Source organism: Hyperolius riggenbachi, chromosome 12 (assembly GCF_040937935.1).
Source record: "Hyperolius riggenbachi isolate aHypRig1 chromosome 12, aHypRig1.pri, whole genome shotgun sequence".
Taxonomy (NCBI): Eukaryota; Metazoa; Chordata; class Amphibia; order Anura; family Hyperoliidae; genus Hyperolius; species Hyperolius riggenbachi.
Genome location: NC_090657.1, coordinates 59,937,575 through 59,958,969, shown reverse-complemented (window position 1 = coordinate 59,958,969; position 21,395 = coordinate 59,937,575). Strand labels below are relative to the sequence as shown.

The 21,395-nt window shown below is 45.8% G+C and overlaps 1 protein-coding gene and 1 long non-coding RNA gene across 8 annotated transcripts in view; one reads left to right on the top strand and one right to left on the bottom strand.

Annotated features, from left to right (window-relative positions):
- The window catches only part of ANKFN1 (ankyrin repeat and fibronectin type III domain containing 1), a 964,382-nt gene that overhangs the window by 60,222 nt on the left and 882,765 nt on the right, over positions 1-21,395 (bottom strand). The window contains exon 20 of the mRNA XM_068263418.1: positions 11,547-11,713. Coding sequence (XP_068119519.1) covers positions 11,547-11,713 — 167 coding nt within the window. The remainder of the gene's footprint in view (positions 1-11,546; positions 11,714-21,395) is intronic.
- The window catches only part of LOC137541874 (uncharacterized), a 601,362-nt gene that overhangs the window by 425,616 nt on the left and 154,351 nt on the right, over positions 1-21,395 (top strand). The window lies entirely within an intron of this gene.

Sequence of the window (21,395 nt, the reverse complement as noted above, 5' to 3'; positions counted from 1 at the left end):
TGTTTGGTTTTTTGCCCGATATTTACTTTAAAATGATACCAGGGCCGAAAGACTCAGGTAAATTTGGTATATGCTGTGGTTGGGGTGGTATATAGGACACTCACCATCACTCACCGTTCTCCTGCAGCAAGCCCCGTTTGACAGGCCGACCTGGGTGAGTCACGTAACCTGTAAGCTAGGCATACGTGCACAATATGTTTGTCCAGAACCCTTGTGGTTGCACTCAATGACGTTGGAATACAGGTGCTCACTCCCCTTGCTCCGGCGTGTGCACTTCACTGTACTGAGCAGAACATGCCGTGGAGACGCCCCGGGTAGTATATGCTGACATAATCGAGTGCGGCCACAAGGGTGCTGGACAGACATACTGCGGAATAGTGGTGCAGTATGTCCAGGTCATAGGTTACATGAGTCGCCCGGGCCGGCCTGTCAGAACGGGGCCTGCTGCATTTTATGCCAAGTTTAGCCCAGATACATGCTATTGTCACCAAAATGGCTACCTATGCTAAGGAGAAAAGTGAGAACAAGCCAAGAAGATAATTTTTTCAAAAAGACCTTGTAGTTTTGAGAAAATAGATTTTAAAAAGAAAAATGAAAAAAATTTTTTTTTGAAAAATGACAGTTTGAAAAGCATTTTTCCTTTGCATTTTCAAAATAGATTATCACAAAAACTACAAGGTCGTTTTTAAAAAAATTTTTTGTAAAACTTGTTCCCATTACTCAATATACATAGCAGCTCTGGTGATAATAGCATGCATGGGGGCTTTGCTATTAATCAGCACAAAATTACACGAAAATTACACAAAATTGTGACATTATGGTTCCTGGTTATGCTTAAATATGAAATTATTAAAATTTTCCTCAAAATTTCGCATTCTGATTTTACATTGTTAAATGTAAAATTATGATGTGAAATTACAACTATGTGAATGCTAATAAGATTGCACTTACATCAACCATTTATGGCATCATCAAGAACTTCAAGGAGAGATGTTCAGTGGTTATGAAGATGGCTTTAGGGCACCCAAGAAAGTCTGGCAAGGCCAGGACCATCTCCTAAAGACTATTCAGCTGCGGATGGGGGTGCCACCAGTGCAGAGCTTGCTTAGGAATGGCAGAAGGCAGCTGTGAGTGCATCATGATCTACATGCACAGTAAGGTGAAGACTTTGGAGGATGGGCTGGTGTTAAGAAGGGCACCAAGAAGTGTTTTTTCTCCAATAAAACATGACCGACAGGCTGATATTCTGCAAAAAGTATGGGGATAGGACTGCTGAGGACTGAGCTAAAGTAATTTTCTCTGATGAAATCCCTATGCAAATGAATGATTGTCCGGACAAGAAAAGGTTGGAGCTACCATCAGTCTTGTGTCATGCCAACAGTAAAGCATCCCGAGACCATGCATGTGTGGGGCTGATTCTCATTCAAGGGAGTGGGCTCCCTCACAGTTTTGCCTAAGAACACAGCCATGGTGTGGCCACAAGAATGGTGCCAAAACATCTTCCCACATCAATTTCTTCCAACCATGCAAGAACAGTTTGGTGAAGAACAATGCCTTTTCTAGCATGATGGAGCACAGTGATAACTAAGTGGCTCAGAGAACAAAACATTTTGAGCCCATGGCCAGGAAACTCTCCAAACCTTAATCCAATTGAGAACATGTAGTCAGTTCTTAAGAGGTGGGTGAACAAGCAAAATTCCACAAAATCTGACAGACTTTAAGCATAGATTATGAAAGAATGGGTTGCCATCAGTCAGGATTTGGCCAAGAGGTTGGCCACCTTTAGGCTCGGTTCCCATTGCTAACGGCCCGTTGGGATAAGAGCGGACCAGTTCAGTTTTAATGTGTTCGTGTCTGGGGCCATATGCATTGCACCATAGGTGGCTATGAGGAACACATCCGCTCATCCGGCAAAAACGTAGCTAGTCAGGACCCTGCATTCTACTTGCCGCAAAAAGGTACATGACTCAATTTTTTTTCCAACAAGTGGAAGTGAATCTTATTTTTCACAATAGGATCCGGATCCGCTTCCTGTATTCCTTAAAGCTGCAAAAAACATGCCCCATGGTTACGTTTTTTTGTAGTAAGTGGGAACCGAGCTGAATTGTGTTTTTTAATAAAAAAATTCAAGGAAAAAGAAGGGAGTTTGCAAGAGTTCCAGAGATGGCAAATGAGAAAAACTTTCTACACACACACTGCGTTTTGTGCAGGGACATAACTAGAATGCCCCACTGCAAAAAGTTAGCATGGTGTCCTACTGCAAAAAGATTGCATGGGACCCCCGGGGTTCATAGGCCCCTCAACCCTCCTCCCCCAAAAGTGAAGTCAGCCAATAAAGGAAACATGTATGTAAAAGCTACAAACTCTTCCTGCCCCCCTACCACACACACACACACAAACAATCTCCCTCCACACTCTCTCAGCATGCAGAGCAGCAGTGCAGGGTTGTTTTTAAGCATAGGCAAAGCAGGCAGATGCCTGGGGTGACAACTATAGAAGGAGGCACCACAGAGCCAGTCTTGGCACACACTGTACTTTATAGATTTTCTATAGCCACCTGCTTGTTCAATTAATAAAGGGATGGATGGTAACTTAACTAGCACCGCTGTGTCGATTGTTGCAAATCTGGGTCTTTAAAGCTTAGAATATTGTCCTGGAAATCCAACCAGGCTGTACATAAGTCATGATGTTTAACCTCGTGAGCGATATGCCAGACACTGTGTCGGCCATGCAGCTTTAGGGGTTTTGCCGCTATAAAACTATTTGTTTGTACTGATAAATAAGCTGTTAGCTAGCACTAGGCTAGCTAGAATATGTGGCCGGCACCTCCTGATCGCCCAGAATCCCCCCCCCCCCCTCTTCTACATTACTCAGCCTGGCTCCAGCGATTGGCAAGCCTCCCCGCACAGCTCTGGTCTTCTCTATGGGGTGGATCGTGTCTGCGCAAGACGTCATATATCAAGGTTTTCATATATGGGTTCAGTGAGATGTATATGGCAAGCTAATCCTTTGTGTACATTTTACAAACTTATTATGAGAAAAAAAACTTTAATGTAAATTTCATGTAATCAATATCTTATTGGCGTAGGTCAGACCTTCTTTTTTACTAGATTGGGGTAGGGAGAGTCTTGCCAGGGGCACCAAAATGGCCAGGAACAGACCTGGAGCTGTGTAATATTTACCTGTTCCAACGCTCCAGGCCTTCTCCATACTTCTCAGCTGCTCACCCTGCTGCCATCGTCAGGCTCCATCATGAGATCGGGAACTGGTGAATGGCAGCAGAGAGTGTGATGCATGGAGGAGACCTGCAGCACTGGAGCAGGTAAATATTACACACCGTTGCCTGCACTACTCTGCATGCGGGTCAGGTGGGAAGAGGGAGGAGGAGTGGGCCCCCATAGCACCTGCTCCCATAAATATCATAGGGCTCGCGGAGACTATTCTTACACTCCTGGTTTGGCGGTCTTCCAGCCAGGACCAGTTTTAGACATTTTGCCGTCTACAGCATTACATTGGGAGGACGCCCCCTGACATGTGCAAAGCCAGACCAGAGAGGAGATACAAATTGGGCTCTATTCACAAAACTTCTCATATATGACTTATTTATCACCTAATTGATAAAAAAAATAACCTTCCAATACATTTACAAGAAAAATAATTACTCAAAATAACTTGTTCCGGATCAGCTTCATTTCACTATTACTTTTCTTACCTTAATTATATCATATTTTTGCTCTTTGGGAGCATAAAAATTTAACATAGATAAGGTGAAAACAGAGGAAAACAGGTGAAAAAGCTTTGTGAATTGTGCCCATTGGCCTCAATTCACTAAGCTTTATCAAACACTTTATCAAACGTTTGATAATTTACCTCATGGGTAAAATCTAACTTTGAATTCAATAAGGTGTTATATATTTATCGAATGCTTTATTGATAAAACGTTCAATATATCTATAACACCTTTGTGAATTCAAAATTAGATTTTACCCATGAGGTAAATTATCAAACGTTTGATAAAGTGTTTGATAAAGCTTAGTGAATTGAGGCCATTGTGTCCTCGACTTCCTTCAAGACCACATCTCCTCCCTACTATCCCACAGCATCTGCTCCCCAGGATGCTGGTATGTGCTGCACTGGCGCCACATCACTCACTCACTCTCAGCAGATTATGGGATCATCAGCCACAAGTGAAGTCCTGCTTCCTCTCTGACTGCAGCGGTGCCTCATGTGATCCGGAAGCACGTAACAGGTCACATGAGGCACCGCTGTAGCCATGGATACAGGATGCTGGACGGGCAGATGGAGATCCCATCGCTGGAACGCTGAGAGCAGATGAGTTAAGCAGCACCGCGCATCTAGGGAGAGGGAGTGGCAAAGTGCGAGGAGGGGGACATTGGGGGAGGGGAGCCGCTTCTTGCCGCCCTCTAATTTTTGCCGCCCTGAAGCACAAGATTCACATTGCTTCATGGAAGAACCGGTCCTGCTTCCAGCAAGTATTGTTGCATTAGTCCCTGCATCCTATACTGGGACGGCAGGTAAGCAGCAGTTGTGACATGGTGGTGGTGGACTGTTGATGCAAGCCCCCGTTGTTTGCGTTTGCGTGAAGGATGCCAAAAAGCTATCAAAACTTCAGCAGTTGGCAACCTTTGAAGGACGAAAACGTGTTAAAAGATATAAAGTTGAATTAAAAATGTTATTCTTATTTACCGGCCAATCTAATTCGAGGCGCCCCAGTTTACCTCGAACAGGCGGTTTTCTATCAGGTAAAAATACGTAATGCTCGGAGCACGCTGGGCAGCTATACGAACTAATATAAACCTCTTTCTGTCTCTCTGGTTATGTGTAAAAATAGATATACAAGCACATACATACATAAAAATGCTGCGAACGCTCTTATTTATTTTTTTCGGCTCCCGCTTGGAGACTAGCGAATTTATTTAATTAAAAAACACACAGCGGCCCTTTTGCACGGCTGGCGGATAATGACGCTATTGTTAAGTAATAAGACATGACAGGATGCCTTTTATTAAGCTGTTTACCCATGCCATGGCTAGGCTGGGAGGCACGGAGTCAAAGGCCAAGTGACTTCAGTCATCCGAGACCTGCTGAAAAGTGCCAATAAAACACAGTTGAGTGTGTTTCTGGTAACGCTGCTCAAGCCCGACGGGGAAAGCGAGCCAATAAGGAATGCTTGCTGCAAACCCAAATCCTTAAGCTGCATACCCACGTCCCGATTTTTCAAACGATATTTCCCACGACCGGCAATTTTCTGCATGACAAGCGATACTTTACGCAATTTTGTGACATGGGTACAAGTGCGCGATTAAACGAATTATGTTTTGGGACACATGGCGATTGCGACTGTCACAGTGGATCAGGTCTAAACTTTAATCAAGGATTGAATTTCATCCCAATCAGTATCCAATACCTCATTTCTCACGAGAAATATTTACCTTTTCTCAAATCCATCATCGGGGGTGCTGTATGGTTGATATTGTGGTGAAACCCCTCCCACAGTGTGATGTCATGACCATGGTCCTGACAGTGTGCTGTCTGTGAACCTCGTTGCATTGTGGGAAATAACGTTTTTTCCAACTGCCAAGCAAGCAGCATCTCCCTCTGTGCATAGAACTCACAGTAATGAACATTCCGTACAGATCACCTGGCAGGATTAATCTCCCTAGCGTTCTGGACGAGCTAGGCTAGTCCAGAGACGCCGGAGGTGACCTCTCAGGCCCCGCTGGGCCGATTTGAATAATTTTTTTTTAAACACGCAGCAAGCACTTAGCCTTTGCTTGCCTTTGCACTTGCTTGCCTTACCCGATCACCGCCGCCGATCCGCCGCTACCCGCCGCCGAGACCCCGTGCGCTGCCTGGCCAATCAGTGCCAGGCAGCGCTGAGGGGTGGATCGGGTCTCCCTGTGACGTCACGACATCGCCGACTTCGATGACGTCACGACGTGCGTCGCCATGGTGACGGGGGAAGCCCTCCAGGAAATCCCGTTCAGAATGGGATTTCTGGACGGGTCATTGCGCCGGCGGCGATCGGAGGGGTGGGAGGGACGCCGCAGGGAGGTGGGAAAAATAAAAAAAAATACGGCCGCAGGAATCAGAACGCCAGGCAGGTTAAAGATGTCACCACCAGTGATGAATCTCAGAAAGTAAATCTGGGAGAGAAAAGACTTTACAATGGGCACACACTGACTAAATAATAAGAGTCGAGGTGTCTGAGTCAGAGCAATTTTGGGTACCCGGAGTCGGAGTTTGATTCAGTGATTTTATAAACTGAGGAGTTGGGAGTCTGATGATTTTTGTACAAAATCCACATCCCTGATAAGTATTAGACTAAGAAGTCAGAGTCGCGGAATCTGAGTCATTTTGGGTACCTGGAGTTGGAGTCAGAGTCGATGTTTCATAAACTGAGTAAAAAATAAGCAATTTTATTGTTTTTTTCACTACAGTTCCTCTTTAAATGCTGCGACCGTTTGAACTCCGGTTGTGTGCCATTGCAAGATGTTGCATGTTCCTGTGGGTAGGAAGATGAATTAGAGAATGCTCGTTTGTCAGGTTGCGTTGCTGTGGGTTCCCCAATTCATCTTCCAGTGAGTATGGGCCTTAACATAGAGATCCAGGTACCAATGTTGGGGGGAGGGGGATTCCAGAGAAGAGCTACATGATTTTTTTAAAGCATGGTGAGATAAAATACGACTACTGCCACTGATTTTTCCCATCACTTAGCTCCGGGATCCATTGAGAAGAATGAAAGCGTTCAGCTCAATGCATTTCACAATGCTATGTAGATGAAACCAAATGCTGCTACTGAGGACTATGCAGATGAAACCAAACTCTGCTACTGAGGTCTGCACAGATGAAACAAAACTCTGCTACGGAGATCTATGCAGATAAAACTAAACTGCTACTGAGCACTACACAGGTGAAACCAAATCTTCTTACTGAGCGCTACGCGAATGAAACCAAAAACTCGGGTAGGGCGGACTATGCTGTTGAAATTAAACTCTGCTACAGAGGGCTACTTAGATGAAACCCAACTCTGCTACTAAAACCTTACCATATAAAACCAAACTCTGCTACGGAGTGCTACGCAGACAAAACCAAACTCTTCTACAGAGTGCTACACAGATGGAATGAAACTCTGCTACTGAGGGTTATGCAGCAAGATGAAACTATGCCCTGCTACTGAGGGCTACACAGATGAAAGCAAACTTGGCTACTGAGGAATACTCAGTTGATACCAAGTTCTGCTACTGAGGGCTATGCAAATCAAACCAAACTTTGCTGCTGAGGGCTACAAAGATGAAACCAAACTCCGCTACTGAGGTCTACAAAGATGAAACCAAACTCTGCTACTGAGGGCTACTAAGATGAAAACAAACTGTGCTACTGAGGGTTACAAAGATGAAACCAAACTCTGCTACTGAGAGCTACGCAAATGAAAGCAAACTTGGCTACTGAGGAATACTCAGTTGATACCAAATTCTGCTACTGAGGGCTATGCAAATGAAACCAAACTCTGCTACTGAGGTCTACAAAGATGAAACCAAACTCTGCTACTGAGGGTTAAAAAAATTAAACCAAACTCTGCTACTGAGGGCTATGCAAATTGAAGCATACTCTGCTACTGAGCGCTACGTACATAAAATCAAACCCGGCTACTGAGAATTATGCAGATGAAGCCAAACTCTGATACTGAGAGTTACTCATTTAAAACTAAACCTGTAATTTCCATAAACCCAGAAAAGCTGTAGGGTTGCAATGAATTTTACATCCTGCTTTGTGCAGCCTCATGAAACAAACCACAAAATGATTTAACATCTAGCCATTAAGTTTACTAACATTGTTTCAGCAGCCGCTGACTGAATCTAAAAGTCTGAATTTAATGGAATTCAGTACCAAAAGGACTCGTACAATGTGTAATCTATAGATTTTGTGTACCAAAACGAACGAACCCCTTTACAGGACAGACGTACTCCCACATAAATCACACAACTGAGCTGTTTGCATCTGCTTAGACATGGCAATAGCACGGTCCCGTGGCAAACAGCTCTGTCTGGCAAGTGTCACATGGAAAGTAACTGCAAGGCGCTGCAGTGCCAGACGACGGCATGTCACCAGTGAAATAGGAGCACGCCGGGCAGGGCCGCTGAAAGAAAGGGGCTCGAGGTGTGGGCACGGCTGTACATAAGAGCCCGCCATCTGCTTTAGGAGCTGTAAAATATATTCTACAAGACAAGCCCGATGAAAAGACTCCTGTATATCACGCCTGGCAGAGGCCACCGTAATCCCATTTCTGCACTCACACGCCGTCACCATCACTCAGGAGCGTACGGACAGCACCGAGGGAGGCAGGACCGGCCGCCCACCACTGGGGTGGTGACAGCAGACAGCCCGGCGTAATGGAGTCACTGGTGGTCTCTGAGTAGTCTGGTACACAAAGCTGGCCAGTGACCATGGCTTACATTACAGCACAACACAGGCTGACCTCAACCAACCACTAAAGGCCTCTCCTGCCGTTATAGAAAACTGAAATACTTATAACTATTTAACCAAGTTATATAGTAAATAGGGATGCTCATTCCGACTCCACAGATTTCCAATCGGAAATCAGCATTTAGGCAATCAGAGATCGGAATTCCACAGAAACCCAACTTACTGCAACTTGGTAATTTTAGCCCAGAGTATAGAGTGCTTGGGGGGCCCCATTGTAAAACTTGCATCGGGGCCCACAGCTCCTTAGCTACGCCACTGGTTATTTTCATGTTTGTGTCTTTAAATTAAATTAAAAAAAAGCTCTATTCCCATCACTCCACTCATAGTCACAGCCATAAGAGCAAAGACAGGGAAGGATGGTGGGAGCAAGGACCTTAGGGAAGGCCACACATGATTGGGTTTAGAGAGTGTGCCTGGGAGGGGTGTTTTGGTTTTAGGGCCTAGGGATTGGCCAGAAGTTTGTCTGAGTGGGGGAAGGGGTGGAGAGCGTTGCCTAGTGTGCAGGAAGAGGAAGGGGCGGGATGTTTCAGACCAGCATGGACTGACCAAGAACTCTCATTTTGGTTGGCTATAATAATGATTTCTGCCATGTTGTTTTTCTTCCAGGGGGGTCCTTGTCATGGCAGCTTGGTGTGGTAAGGGGTTCGGAAGTTATGTGGTTTTTACTGGTATTGAGGGTTCACCTCAGTGCGGCTACCTCCTGGTCAATTTGGGGTTTCCCAAGATGGTGGGGGTTTCTATAGTTGGGTGAGATTTAGCTGTCCCAAGGCTGGGGGCCGGTTTAAGACCTTTGTGTCCTTAGTGTCCTGCAGGTAACCTCCAGATCAAAGCAGGATCATCTACCAGACACCTAGGCAGGTGCCTGGGGCCAAGTGGGTGTCAAGGGACCCATCAGCCACCTTCTCTGACCTCTCTCCACTTCAGTTTATGAAAAAGACCTCAAGGGGGCGCCTGTGACATCCAAGAAACCAAAGTTTCATTCACTGCGTGTCACCAAAAGAGGAAGTGGCTGCATAATTGTCTGCCCTAACCACTGCTCAATCGTATCATAGGGAGTGGCTGTTCTGGGCGGGGCTGCTAGTGATGGCTCCTCCCCTTCACTGTGTGGGCAATGACTAATAGCCAGCAAATGAGCCTTAGTGGAGAGTTGTAGGTACTAAACTTCAAGAAGTGGGGATTATCAATTATGAAAGCTGCTTACCTCTTCATCCTCAAACCTGACAGCCTACCTACCAATTAAGTCCAGGGCAAAGCAAGAAGGGGTGTGGTCATTTTAGAGCACAGGAGGAAGTAGGAATTATAGGCTCATGTTTAGACTCCTCCTCCCCACGCAATGTGCCCTGACTGGTGGAAAACTAAGGGCTATGTCACGCGGACTGCTGAAGTACATGCATGCCACCCATTTCATCCACTGATTGGCTGGGCAGTTTCTATGTAATGAATGGGATGATATGCTATGCGTGGTAATGGCGATGTTTTGGAAAATTACATTTGGAATTACCTGGGGGTTCCTGCAGCCCACCATAGTCTGCGAGGTCCCCTTGAGTCCTGCAGGCCCCTTCCGTGGTGCTGGTTCCGGCTCCGATAATTCAGCAACCTGAGCTGAAGTCACGCGTGCGCGGCACGTCATCACGCTGGCCACCGTAAGTCCTGTGCATGCGCGGTTCAGTCTTAGAGAACCGTGTGTGCAGGACTCTTACGCCAGCCAAAGTCATCGGATTGCCAGAGCCGGGACCAGGACCATGGAAGGGGCCAGGAGGACGCCGGGGAACCTCGCAGGGTATGGGGGGGCTGGAGGAAACCCCAGGTAAGTCCAAATTTCATTTTTATGCAGGGCTCGGTGTCCCTTTAATATCCCAGGAAAACACACACACACAACTGTATATACTGTATATATATATATATGTACAACACCTGTTCTGCTTACATAACATATGTATTGTACTGCCCACAATTTGATTTCAGTGAATTTTAGATAGTGAATAAAGGCAACCCTGAAGTATTTTCCTCCCAGGGCCCTTTTCCACTAGCAATCGCAATTACAAATCACAAACGTCAGCGATTGCGATTTTTCATTAATTCTGTTATGTGATTGCAATTTTTCATTTGCATTGCATTATCCCTCTTAAAATCGCTCTAGAAAGCGATTGCGAATTTCAAATCAAATCACTATAGTGGAAAATACTTCTCATGATTTCTATGATAAAGTAGCAATCCTAGCGATTTAAAAATCACTATCGATTTGCGATTTTGCGGTTCCGCTGTGTAGTGGAAAAAAGCCCTTTTTTTTCTCCTAGAAACTGCATATCTAGCTTGCTTTGTAAACACACCTGAGCACTGCATAGATCGTATTTCAGCAGCTTCACACTGAACTGCCCTCAGCCAATTAGTGACGGGCAGGAATTCTGGGGGGGGGGGGAGATGACAAGCTTCCCTCTCGTTAACAATATACCAAATAGAGCCAGGATAATGGGGGTACTATTTATTACTGCAGAGACATTTCTCTGATTAGATTGGAATGCTTGCAATTCAAGGTCAGGATAAAGACTACATAATAAACGCAGAGCAGTGGGCAAATGTAATTTGATTTTGTTTTTGACAATCCCGCTTTAAAGCAATACTGAAGCGACCCGCAAAAAATTTCAATTCTCACTTGAGCCTTTCCGGTCTATAGCTTTATCATCTCAATAATCTCGTTTTTATTGATGGACATATTTAATTAGGCAGCTAGCTGGAGGCTACAGCTTGTCCGCCTTGTCCAATTTCAATTTACATCTCTACTGACCTGGCCACTGCCACACTTTCTTAGCGACTGCAAGTCTATCCCCAGACTGCCAGTCACTTGTGTGTGTCTAGCTCTGCCAGGGCAGAATGACTATGGGATAGGAGACTGTGCAAATGTAAGCTATAGATATTATCCGCAAGCACTAGAGGAGTCCTTGGGACAAGCACTGAAGAAGCACAGCTGACACAATCACTGGAGGAGTTCTATAAGCTGATAATGGCAGTATGACCTTCAGATACACAAGCCGTCCTACCTGTATATAGTCCAAGACTTGCTGATGCCTCTGCTTTGCTGCTGCAACCTCTTCATCTGTTATAGCTTCTCGCAGAGCCTGCTGGGAAATTAAGGAATCCAATTCTACTATAGCAGACAGCCGACAATACAAGTTGATGAACTTCTCTCTGTAGCAGCAAAAGTGAACTGAAATTGAAGAAGAGGAACAAAATAGGTTTAATCAGCCTTAGATATAGAAATGTATCAAAGCAATCCTATATGTATGAGAAGTAAGACTGTTATTAAAAATATCAGGAGGAAGGTTTGCACTGTCGGGTGGAAATCCCTAATATCCTTACAGCCTCCATATTAGTCTATTAATGTTAAAGGGAACCTAAACTGAGAAGGATGTGGATATTTCCTTTTAAAATAATACCAGTTGCCCGACTCTCCTGCTGACCCTGTGTCTCTGCTACTTTTAGCCACAGCCCTTGAACAAGCATGCAGATCAGATGCTCTGACTGAAGTCAGACTGGATTAGCTGCATCCTTGTTTCAGGTGTGCGATTCAGCCATTACTGCAGTGAAAGAGATCAGCAGGACTGCCAGGCAACTGGTATTGTTTAAAAGGAAACATCCATATCCCTCTCAGTTAAGGTTCCCTTTAAGGATGCTTTCAGTGACCAGCAGGGAAGATCAACAGCTCCGCTGCTGCCTCAATTAGATGTGCCTGCATGAGACAGGCGCTTCACCACAGCCTATAGCAAGTGAGCAAGAGCAGCTGACAGGTGGGGAGTGCTCCGTCCTCAGCACCTCCTTTAAAAGAGGCCTAACTGATACGTTTTATGAATTATATTCTTATACATTATATTTTTATGTATCAAGTATGCATTATTGGTGATCTCCTGTACGTTTTTATTGAACACCTTCTCAGTTTTGATTTAAGTATGTACAGTACCTTTTGTGTATTCTACTCTTAATGCCTTATTGCATCTCATTGTATCGGCATAGCCCTGAGGAAGTGCTGCAGGCACGAAACATGTTGTCAAGTGCTTAAAAAGTACCTGAAGCAAATGTTAATATATAATTTTTTTGTATATATACACACTTCAGTAGTATAAAGGTTTGGATAGTCCAAAGGGTTCCACAATCCTCTTACACATCACCATTACAGCACTGGGTCCCTGTTAAACATTCAACAAGAGCTGGTCAAATATGCTTCTCATGGCCATGCTCCTGCCATGCATGAGCACATCCGCACTGGGCATGCACCAGTAATGTCCTCCCTTGCTCAGTAGAACAAAAGCCACTCGCTAGCTAGTGCACGGCTCCTCTGTTCTTTCCTGCTTTGTTCTACAGAACATGCACAGACCTTACTCATGCATGCCCAGTATGTATAAGCTCATACATGGACCACATGTTCTCCTGACAGACTCAAAGAGCTTCAGAACTGCAGCCACTTAGGGTGCTCTCCACAGTTTCATCTCACATCTGAAAAACACACAAAGTGCCCAAAAGAAATCTCACTAACGCAAGAAAACTTACAACCACCGTTTAGATATTGTTTGAGTCAGGGACCCTCAAACTGCAGGGCAAGAGTGCTTCTCACTACACCACTCTGCTGCCCACATACAAGCACTGTGGCGTAGTGGCTAGCACTCTCGCCTTGCAGCTCTGGTTCCCCGGTTCAAATTCTAGCCAGGGCACTATCTGCACAGAGTTTGTATTCTTGTTTCCTCCCACATCCCAAAAACATACAGATAAGTTAATTGGCTTCCCTTAAATTGTCCCTAGACTATGATGCATGCACTACACGATACATACATAGACATATGACTATGGTAGGGATTAGATTGTGAGCTCCTCTGAGGAACAGTTAAGTGACAATGCAATATACTCGGTACAGCGCTGCAGAAGATGCCAGCGCAATATAAATACTAAATTGTAATAATACATGCGTTATCCAAACTCCGTATAAATATTTCATAAGGGTTATCGCACAATAAAAGCCTCCTCTTGTGAAGCGGTTCCCGATAACTGGAGCTGTTCTACAAGGAATGCAGAGGGTTTAAAAACATATTTACACCCTGTTAAAATAACACACATTCTAGTGACACTGATTAATGAATCTCTCGTTCTATCTGACTACAGTATCAGCACACAGTCTGCATACAGACACCCACATGCCTGAGCAATAGCCCTGCCTAACAAAAAGCTCTTTGTTACGGTACCTGCACGAGATTTCACGCTAATAGAAAGATATTAATACGTCAAGCCATGGGCTATGGCTCCATACTGACTCACTATCCGGGGCTGTGGCTGCATGTTAGCAAACACAATGCAAAGGGGGAGGTGAATACATCATAAAGTTAAAAATATATATATATATATATATATATATATATATATATATATATATATATATATATATATATATATATATATATATATATATATATATATACACCGTATTTTTCGGACTATAAGACACACCTAGGTTTAGAGGACAAAACCAGGGGAAAAGAAAATACTATACCTGGTGAACCTGGTGACGGAGCATCTTGTGGATTATGTCCCCTTTGTACCTTATGCCCCCTTGTACCTCTTGTCTCCCTGTGTCCTCCTCTGTACACCTTGTGTCCCCCATGTGCCCGCCTCTGTCTCCCTTGCACACTCCTCTATACCCATTTGTGCCCCCCTTGTGTCCTCCTCTATGCCCCTTTGTGTCCCCCAGTTTGTCCCCGTGTCCTCCTCTGCACGGGCACAGTACAGGGAGTCCCCGACATTGCGGCGGGTTGGAGGTTCGTATTGGCGGCGTTCACAAGTCAGGAACTCCCTGCATGTGGCTTTTTTTCCCACTATTGGGGGAGAAAAAGTGAGTCTTATGGTCCAAAAAATACAGTATATACACTGTATATATTTCAGCTTGCTTATCTTTTTATGTGTAAAAAAAACACAGCCTATTCCACTGTATTTCAAACAGAAAGACAGGCCCGTAGAGCCCTTTTACACTGGGCAGGTGTGGTGTAGCATTTTTACCGCAGCCCACCGCAGGGCATTGAAAGTCTATGGGGCCTTTCATATCAATGTGGTGCGGTGTGGTTGTATGCAGCAGAAGTGATGTTTAGCTGCATCCCTGATGCGAGGGCCAACCTACGTTACCGTGCGGTTCTGCGGTGACCAGCGTCAGACCGGAAATCGTAAGTCTATGGCAACGCGTTTCGTAAAAAGCCTGCTCAAGTTTTACGCGTCGCGCATGCCCGGAAGCATATTTTAGCAATACGCTTCTGCTCATCTGATTGCTTCGGCCACAGGAAGTGAGCTTAACTTCCTGCTTGTCCGGCTGCCAGACGGGGATTACCACAAACAAACGCAGTACTAACATACTACCGCCAATCCGCAGTCTAAAAACAGCCTCATTCAATTAACTTTTTCTCCTGAGTTTTTGCCTGGGAGATTGATTTTTTTTCCTCTTTAAAATGACTTTCAAGCACTTTGCAATTAAAAAATTACCAAATAGGGGGTGAAAAAGTACTAAATTATTTTGAGTATTTTCTTGCTTGCCGGTGGGTCTGAAAATATCACCTAAGAGAAAGCTCAGGAGAAAAAGTTAATTGTATATGGGCCAAAGTGTCAGCCAGAAAAATCAGAGTCACTGCCACTCAGCAGGTTACTTCAGGAGATGAGAACAAGCAACATGCTGATTCAGTAAGATGGGAATTTATGGACACTGTATTCCAAACAATGGATTGTTGTCATGGTTTCAAGGAGGTGGAATCTGAGCTTACTCTCAGCTTAGGTATTTCTTAAAGGACCTACGCCATCCGCGCCCTCCGTTTACTTCCGCCAGGTCCCCGCACTGTTATACTGTTATCGCCCCCCCCCCGATCCCACCGCCTGGGTCGGGCTCTCTTTCCACCGGTAACATGGCCGCCAGAGCTTGCCGCAGCTGCGCAGTCTGCATAGATGCCAGTGTGGCTGCGCAGCTCTAGAGCTCCTCCCGCCCCGTCCTCGCTACAGGAGCCTTTAGAGAGGACAGGGCGGGAGGAGTCATAGAGCTGCGCAGCCGCACTCGCATCTATGCGGACTGCACAGCAGCCGCAAGCTCCAGCGGCCATGTTACTGGTGGAAAGAGAGCCCGACCCGGGCGGAGAGGTCGGGAGCCGACGGGGTGGAGGGAGGGGTTCGATAACAGTGCGAGGACCTGACGGCAGTAAATGGAGGGCGCGGATGGCATCCTCCATGGAGTCAAAATAGGCACAGGTACTAAACTTTTTTTAAACAATTCAGCTCTTAAGTCCTTTAAAGGATACCTGAGGTGATATGATGAGATAGACATGTGTATGTACTGTGTCCAGCACACATATAACTAAGCTATGTTCTTTTTTTTCTTTCTCTGCCTAAAAAAGTTAAACATCAGGTATGTAAGTGGCAGTTCCTGTCTGGATCAGGACTGGGTCAGGGTACAGTGTGACGCTCACTGATAAGAAATTACTACTATACAACAATTTACTAGCAGAAAATAGCTTCTGAGAGCAAGAAACAGATAAAGAGTCAATAGTTCATAGATTTTAGCTCTGGCAAAATTAGATTTAAGTATAAAACAAAACTGTGGATTATCTTAAAGTGGTGTGAAAGTCTGCATTTCTACTTAGCTTTAAAAGATTCCTCACAGCTTTAACCTCCCTGGCGTTCTGGGTAATGCGTACATAGGTACACATTACCGTTTTTGTTACATTTTTTTTTTTCCTTGCTGTAGCTAGCGTATTGCTAGCTACAGCAGTACGCCATGCCGTCCGCATCCACCCTCCCAATCGCCGCCAGGCATACTTACACGTCCGAGATCCTGTGAGAAGCGTGACTTCCTATCGTCGCTTCTCCAGTCACCATGGTGATGATCGGATATGACGTCATCGACGTCATGACATCATGGGGAGCTCCGATCCTTCCCATTGCATAGTCTGGCGGTGATTCGCCAGGCTGCGCTAGGCGTTTTGGGGGGGGGGACAGCCCCTTTAGCGGCGGATTGGTGGTGATCGGACAGAACATGTAGCTAGCAAAGTGCTAGCTACATGTTCTGAAAAAAAAGTAAGTAAAAAGACCCTCCAGGGGCTGAGCAATCCTCCTTGGCATACATGGACGAGCTGAGCTCGTCCATACCACCAAGGAGGTTAAAACGACTATCACAGAATTTTAGCAGAACATCACTGAAATGGTTAACCTCCCTGGCGGTCAATTGTTCTGCGGCTGCGTGACCGCGGGAGGTTTTTTTAAGCCTAATTTTTTTTATCATGTAGCTAGCCTAGCGCTAGCTACATGATTCCCCCCTCCCTGCGGCCTCCCTCCCACCCCTCCGATCGCCGCCGGTGATCAAGCCCATCCGGAAATCCCGTTCTAAACGGGATTTCCTTCAGGGCTTCCCCCGTTGCCATGGCGACGAACGGAGTGACGTCACAGGGAGTCCCGATCGACCCCATAGCGCAGCCTAGCGGCGATTGGCAAGGCTGTGCAAGGGGTATGCCGGGGGGGGCCCTGTATCACGGCGGGTAGCGTCGCATCGGCGGCAAGCGGCGGCGATTGACCCGAACAAGCAGCAAGCAAAGTGCTTGCTGCGTGTTCTAGAAAAAAACTATGAAAATCGGCCCAGCCGGGCCTGAGAAATCCTCCGCGGCGGCTTACCCTGAGCTCAGCTCGGGGTTACCGCCAAGGAGGTTAAACAAAGCACTTTGTCCTGCTATTCAGCTTCAAATCCGCATTCAAACTGGAAACAGTATCTTTGTTTACATTCCAATGTAGAAACATTGAGTGTAACAAGTAAAAAAACACTTTGAGAAGCTGTCTTTGCTCCAGACACACACAGCTCAGGAACAACTCATTAGAAGATTTTAATATATAATAAAAAGCAGTTAGAATAAAATGCGATGTAGTAGTTCAGGTCAAGAAAAACTACACTTTGGAAGCATATAATTTGTAGACAGACAATATTACTTGTGTACAAAAGCAAATATGATAACTGTATGAATAATACAAAGTAGAAAAACACATTTTTATTGACTGTTATGTCAGAGTTTCAGACCACTTTAAAAAGTCATTTTTAGGAGAAGGAGGATAGAAAGCAATAGGTTTTTTTTATTAGTTTATTTTCGCCTTGGGTGTCCTTTAGGCTGGTTTTACAGTGGGACGTTACAGGCGCACGTTAGAGCAGCCTGTAACGCAGCCCACCGCACAGCAATGAAAAATCAATGAGGCTGTTCACAGTGCGGACGTTGCGTTACATTGTAACGCTGCGTCACAAGACAACGTACTGCATGCGGTACTTTAGACGCGGTTGAGCCACGTTAGACTGCTTGCACATGCTCAGTAATGTTTGGGAGGAGCGGAGAGCGGCCAGGCACATGGCTAATTATTATGCACTGCACGTTGTGACGTGCAGTGTTTATATCCTGGAGCAGCCGCTCTGTGCGGCGATTGGCCGGCGGGACCACGTGATGCCGCATGCGCACAAGAGTGCGCATCACGGCATCACTGACGCCAGAGTGAGCTGCACAACGCGGCTCACTCTGACGTCCAGATCCAGCACCACCAGGCGTTGAGTTAGGGGGACGTTATGCGACCTTAACGCCCCCCCTCTAACGCAACGTCTTGGTGTGAAATTAGCCTTAACCACTTGAGGACCGCAGTGTTAAACCCCCCTAAAGACCAGGCAATTTTTCATTAAATTGGCCACTGCAGCTTTAAGGCCAAGCTGCAGGGCGGCACAACACAGCACAAAAGTGATTCTTCCCCCCTTTTCTCCCCACCAACTGAGCTCTCTGTTGGGGGGGTCTGCTTGCCCCTCCAATGTTTGTTTGTTTATTTGTGTTTTTTTTTTGTCAAAAATTTCATTTTTGTTTTTAATTAACTATAAACCCCCCTCCCCCCGCTAGCCAATCCCCGTGATCAGCTGTCATAGGCTTCAGCCTATGACAGCCGATCACCTCTGTTGCTCAGGAGGGGACAGCCGTGTCACAGGGCTGTCCCCAGTACAGCGCTGCTGCTGATCGCAGTGCTGTACATGTAAATAGACGGCGATTACGCTGTCTAACAGTCTCCCACTTGGAGACTGAAGGCGGAGCTCTGCTCCGCCCACCAAGCAGGAGATGCGCGTGCACCCTGCGTGCGATCTCCTGCAAAACACAACCCCAGGACTTTATGCCAATTGGCGTTAGGCGGCCCAGGGGCTGCCGCCGCGGCGACGCCCATTGGCGTGACGCGGACGGCAGCAGGTTAAGGTCCATACCCAAGATGCAGGTTTTTATCGCGATATCAGGTAACATTTAACAATAATGTTTCACGACGCAGTCCACCGGCAGTGAACATAGTTTTTAAAAGACCGCCATGTTGGATCATATCGGGGAGGATCGTTCCAATCCCCATTGACTTTTGCGGTAATTTGCCGCCTTGGTTTCGGTGGTCGCCAACGACGCTTGCAGATTCAGCCAGATGGATCAGGAATCGATTGTTCGTCGGCGGAGATCCCCAATCCATCTGGCCATGGGTACATAGCTTTAGCTGGCTGCAGACAGGAATGGAAACGACTCAAATTCTAGATGAGGTGTCAAACTACTTGCTTAGCTAAATATACATGGTAAAGCTTATTAAATTAACTTTTCTTCAAGTTTTCTACCAGAGATTTCACTTCTTATCAAAAAAAGCTCCCTTTTAAAGGATACCCGAAGTGACATGTGACATGATGAGTAGGACATGTGTATGCACAGTGCCTAGCACACAAATAACTATGCTGTGTTTCTTTTTTTCCTTTCTCTGCCTAAAAGAGTTAAATTGCACTGTCATATCTAGCTTGCTTTGCAAACACATGTGAGCACCGCATAGATCGTATTTCAGCAGCTTCACACTGAACTGCCCTCAGCCAATCAGTGACAAGCAGGAATGCGGGAGGGGAGATGACAGGCTTCCCTCTCATTGGCAATATACCAAATAGAGCCAGGGTGGTGGTGGGGATACTATTTATTACTGTAGAAATATTTCTGATTACATTGGAATGCTTGCAATTTAGGGTCAGGATAAAGACTACATAATTAACACAGAGCAGTGGGCAAATATAATTTGATTTTGATTTTGACAATCCCGCTTTAAAGGATACCTGAAGTGACATGTGACATGATGAGATAGACATGTGTATGTACAGTGCCTAGCACACAAATAACTAGGCTGTGTTCCTTTTTCTCTCTCTCTGTCTGAAAGAGTTAAATATCAGGTATGCAAGTGGCTGACTCAGTCCTGACGCAGACAGGAAGTGACTACAGTGTGACCCTCACTGATAAGAAATTCCCCTTTTTATCTCTTTCTTGCTCTCAGAAGCCATTTTCTGCTAGGAAAGTGTTTTATAGTTGGAATTTCTTATCAGTGAGGGTCACACTGTAGTCACTTCCTGTCTGAGTAAGGACTGAGTCAGCCACTTACATACCTGATATTTAACTCTTTCAGACAGAGAAAGAAAAAAAAGGAACACAGCCTAGTTATTTGTGTGCTAGACACTGTACATACACATGTCTATCTCATCATGTCACATGTCACTTCGGGTATCCTTTAAAGCTCCCTGCAATCAAGAAAACATTTAAAATAAGTTTGAAATTACTGTACTGCTCTTATCTACTTTCTAGTACTTTTCAGCCATCTGGTGCTGATTTTTTTGTTGTTGTTTAGATCATATGAAAAATTATTTCCTGAGAGAAATCTCAGGGCAAAAGTTAGTATAAGTGAGGGCTTAGGGCTGCCTGCTCCTGTCAGCGATTTTTGGCGATTAAATCGCCCAAGTGAGAACGGTTCCATTGGGTATTATTGCACTAGTGCTTTAAAAAGCGCTAGCACTTGAGCGTTTTGCCGAAATTGCCGGCAAAATGCTCTAGTGTGAATGGGCCCTTAAAGTGGACCTGAACTCTTGCACAGGACAGAAGGAAAACAGAGAGAAATGCACCCTGTATGTATTTAGAGAGTTTAGCCTGTCTAATTCCCCCTCATCTATGTATAATCACAAGTGTAATTTGATCTCTCACCTGTGTCAGGTGCCTGCCTCGGGCAGTGTAGCTAATTTGTAAACACAGGGTGTTAACAATATGTCTGCTTCCATGAAAGCAAAAAGTAGACACTGCAGATTTACAGCAGGATTTGTATCAGCTTTAACAAAGAAATGTTTTTCTTTAAAGATCAGTACGCTGTTCATCTTTTACAGCAGAGAGGAAGTTCAGGTCCGCTTTAAAAGCAGAGCAGCTGCAGTGGAGCATTATACATCACCTACTTCCGTCTGCATGCCAGGCCATTCTCACTGCATCAGGGTATCTTGGGCCCTGACCTGCAAAGTGCCTTCCTTAAAGAGAGTCTGAAGCGAGAATAAATCTCGCTTCAGACCTCATATATAGCAGGGGCATGTGTGCCCCTGCTAAACCGCCGCCATCCCGCGGCTTTACGAGGGTCCCTGTCCCCCCAAATCCCCTCCGTAATGCGGGGGAGCGCTTCCTGGTTGGGGCATGGCTAACCGCCGCAGCCCTGCCCCATGCGCGTCTGTCAGCGCGTATCTCCGCCTCTCCCCCGCCCCTTTCAGTCTTCCTTCACTGAGAGGGGCGGGGGAGAGGCGGCGATGCGCCGCTGATAGACGCGAATGGAGGCAGGGCTGCAGCCGTTAGCCCTGCCTCCAGGAGCGACCAAGCCTGCGACCAAGTGTCGCAGTGGGGGGTTTGGGGGTGAAGGGACCCCCGTTTAGCGGCGCGTATGCGGCGGTTTAGCAGGGGCACACGTGCCCCTGCTAACCATGAGCTCTGAAGCGAGATTTATTCTCGCTTCAGAGTCTCTTTAAGTGCTGCTATAGACCATAAAGTAAATTATGGCGCAGC